The following is a 3,631-nucleotide window of genomic DNA, read 5'->3' on the forward strand; positions in this document are numbered from 1 at the left end:
AGACGCCTCTTCGCTCTTCCCTCACTCAGGAGGAGTCTTCCCCCCCCTCTTCCTTCGGCTGGGGGGGAGAGAGAGGTGGCGGTGGTGGTTGGGGGGGGTGAAAGACAGATCTGGGACGATTTGGGGGGTGTCTCCTAAAATAGCAGCTGGGCAGGAGAGCGCGCGGGAGAGGAATAAAGTGGGACAGGAGCGCCTCAGTCACCTCTTTCCCAGCCAGGACTGCGGAGCTTGGCCGTCCAAGGACGGCTCCCGCCGCCCGCCCTTGCCCCGCCGCCGTCCTTCGTTCTCCGCCGCCCGCAGACCCGCCGCCTGCCGGAGTTGAGGACCTGAAGTTTCTTGGGAGAGGCTCTCCGCCTCTCCCCCCCCCGCCCCAAGCATGACTTCCAAAGACGAGGGCAAGGCTGCCTCGGCCGAGGAGCGCCGGAGGAGCCCGCTGGACCACCTGCCCCCGCCGGCCAACTCCAACAAGCCCCTGACGCCCTTCAGCATCGAGGACATCCTCAACAAGCCCTCGGTGAGGAGAAGTTACACCATCTGCGGGACTGCCCACCTGCTCTCCGCCGCCGCCGAGAAGCACCCGCCGGCCTCCCTGCCCCTCTCCAGCCGGGCGCTGCTCTCCCAGACCTCGCCTCTCTGCGCCCTCGAGGAGCTGGCCAGCAAGACCTTCAAGGGCCTGGAAGTCAGCGTCCTGCAAGCGGCCGAAGGTAAGACCCGCCGCTCGCCTCCCTCCCCGCCCGCCCGCGGTCTGGGGGGGAATGTAGTGGTTTAGGACGGAGGGCCAAGGGAGGGCCAACAGGGTGAGGGTCCACGCGGAAGGACGGGCCGAGCCATCTCCCCAAGAGTCCGCGGTGGGCCCCGTTGCCGAGTGATGTGGGGAAGGTGCCACGAACACCCTGCAATTTCTCACCCGACCGCCAGCACATCACCCCCCCCCAACCGTATATTTATAGATCAAGCAACCCACGCGTGAAATCTGTGCAGCCTTCTTTTGTGGACCCGCTGGCCTGCCCCCCCCCCAATTTATCCATATTCTTTCCAATGTAAAGAAAAATACAACCAAAAACAACTCCCCTCTCCCCAAAAACCGGTTAAGGCGCTGGAAAAGATTAGGCCTCGTTTCCTTCTGGGAGGTGAATAAAAGGTTCTGCTCGCTGGATCGGAATTGACTGGCCTGCTGCACGCACGGCGGACTTTTTAAGGGATTCGCCCGGTAAATGCACATAAGGGAGTGTGAGGGGTTTTTTTTGGGGGGGATCCCACAAGTGTTCGTTCAGAGGGCTGTTGGTGGCGGGGGGCCGGGGCTGTGGGATGGCTTACAATGGATGTGTGACTGTTCCCATCTTAGCTTCGGGGAGAGAGACGGATAGGTGATTCCTTGTGCGTATGACACCCGCAGCGAGCGAGCGAGCGAGAGAGACTGAAAAGAATTATTTGCCTGTTTGCAGGAAGGGATGGGATGACAATATTTGGCCAGAGACAGACCCCCAAGAAAAGGAGGAAGTCTAGAACAGCCTTTACAAACCACCAGATCTACGAACTGGAAAAAAGGTTTTTGTATCAGAAATACCTGTCCCCCGCTGACCGAGACCAGATAGCCCAGCAGCTGGGCTTGACCAATGCCCAAGTGATAACGTGGTTTCAGAATCGCAGGGCCAAGCTCAAGAGGGACCTGGAAGAGATGAAAGCAGACGTGGAGTCTGCCAAGAAACTAGGACCCAACGGCCAGGTGGACCTGGTAGCCATTTCCGACCTGGATGCAACCCCCGAAGGGAGAGCGAAGTCCCGCTCCCTTTCGCCCACCCTCCCCAAGCATGGACTGGAAGGCAGTGGCCACCTCCAGCTCTCCCCGGCGTCTCCTCTCACGGACCAGCCGGGCAGCAGCAAGGATTGCTCGGAAGATGAAGACGTGGAAATTGACGTTGATGATTGAGTGGTGGCGGTGGTTGCTTCCCCCTCCTCCTCCCCCCGCCCCCTTCTTTTGCCCCGCAAACAAAAACAAACGACGAAATTGACACATCTCGCTTCCCCCTCCCCGCGCGCGTTCCCTTCCACACCCACCCTCGCACGAGGAGAGAACTGTCCCTCCGGCTCCTGCGCATCAGCAACCGAAAACATGCCGGACTTTAGGGAGAAACTAGAACTCAGCTCCCGCGGCAACTCCATAAGGCAGTTTCTTTTCAACAAAAGCAATAAGCAACATGAAAGAATTTTTTTAAACTATCATCATTATTAAAGTAAGAACCAATAGCCCACGGCTGCCAAACCAGGTAGCTATCATTTTTGGAATGGTGCAATTATGGATCGCTTCTGTATAAATATTTAAGCATATCTATTGGGTAACTTTCACTTCTGAGGGTTGATTTTTTTTAAAAAAAAATTAAGGATATACTTTTTTGTTTATAAAGGGGGGCATAACCGTGGAATAAAGGACGCCTCTTCGATGCTTTGTTATACAGTTGTTTGGTGGTGGTGGTGAGGGAGTTTAAAAAAATCCCACTTTATAATGAGATTTAGCTTAGGGTTTGATTAGCAGTCCCCTCCACCCCCGCATGTTTGCAATATGCACGATTATTTTTTGTTTGGTTGGTTTATTCTTTATTTTGTCACACACACTCCCAGTATTATGGAGGAAGGGGTTCTATTGCAAGTTTAGAATATATACTTTCTTTTTTCTCCCAGCGCCTAGGAATTGGCCTCCAATGAGATTTCTGCCTCGTTTTACCAATTAAAAGCTATTTTTACCATTTATTGCTATTGTTGTGGTTTTATTAAAAAGCTGCCTTTCGTATTTTTATATGAAGGTGGTTGTAAGGAAAAGAAATCTAGACTTATTTTTTACTCTTTTTAAGAATTGTTTTGCATGCTACCAAAATTATAATGCTAATACTACTGCGAATAATAGCAAACAGATCCAGCCATAAACACATGGAAATATTATCGCTATAAATACAAATGTACAGATTTAAAATGTTTTTCTTTGAGCTGTAAAAAAAAATTTAAAGGCCTGCTTATTTAAGTTACATCAGGGGACAATGTTGCTTTCTATTCTGTCTCTTAGAGTTGTACAGACGAGTCTTTTTTCCGAAACAATAAAACCTTTACAATTTTAATATATACTTTTAAAGTTTTCTTTTGGGGAATGCAGATGCCCCTTCTGTCCGTGATTACAAAATGCTTCCCTTTTATTTGAGGGGTGTCCAATGGCGGTTCAGTTTTCAGATGCAGTGAGGTACAGTCAGTCAGGTAGCTGGATTCAGGGTGGCTGAATTAGCAGTTTAGAGTCAAAGGATAGCTAAAAATTTTGTGGTGTATATCTGAACTCATAATCCCTAAGGGGGGGGGGATCAAATATGAAAGTATCCGTGGCTATTTTAAATAATTGCCCTATAAAACAGATAGATGAACATGAACTTAGGTGTGCGTGCATTCTAAAATATGGTCCGTATGTATGCATATAGAACATTTCATATGTAGTGTTTATAGACACCCCCTCCCTCCTTCGAATGATACAACATTAAAAAAAGATGTTTCTTGGCTTTAAATAATGGAGGAATTGTCCAGTTTTAACATGGACATCAAAAATAAATATTTAAAGCGGGCTTTTTAAAATAAAGCAGAGGACTCGGGGGAG

At 50.0% G+C, this 3,631-nt stretch overlaps 1 protein-coding gene across 1 annotated transcript; it reads left to right on the forward strand.

Moving 5' to 3' along the window:
* The first annotated feature begins 376 nt into the window (after window positions 1–376).
* LBX1 (ladybird homeobox 1) lies at window positions 377–2,285 on the forward strand. Its single transcript, XM_015410352.1, has 2 exons — window positions 377–704; window positions 1,446–2,285. The coding sequence occupies exons 1-2, from the start codon at window positions 377–379 to the stop codon at window positions 1,928–1,930; spliced, it is 813 nt and encodes a 270-aa protein (XP_015265838.1). The 3' UTR covers window positions 1,931–2,285.
* The last annotated feature ends 1,346 nt before the right edge of the window (window positions 2,286–3,631 follow it).

This window comes from Gekko japonicus, unplaced genomic scaffold (assembly GCF_001447785.1).
Source record: "Gekko japonicus isolate JY-2015 unplaced genomic scaffold, Gekko_japonicus_V1.1 scaffold1568, whole genome shotgun sequence".
NCBI classification, from domain to species: Eukaryota; Metazoa; Chordata; class Lepidosauria; order Squamata; family Gekkonidae; genus Gekko; species Gekko japonicus.

Bases quoted from the DNA above. Each gene is read 5' to 3' on its own strand.
- LBX1 (XM_015410352.1), top strand. From the start codon at position 377: ATGACTTCCAAAGACGAGGGCAAGGCTGCCTCGGCCGAGGAGCGCCGG. The intron at 705-1,445 runs GTAAGACCCGCC...GCCTGTTTGCAG, and splicing joins CGTCCTGCAAGCGGCCGAAG to GAAGGGATGGGATGACAATA.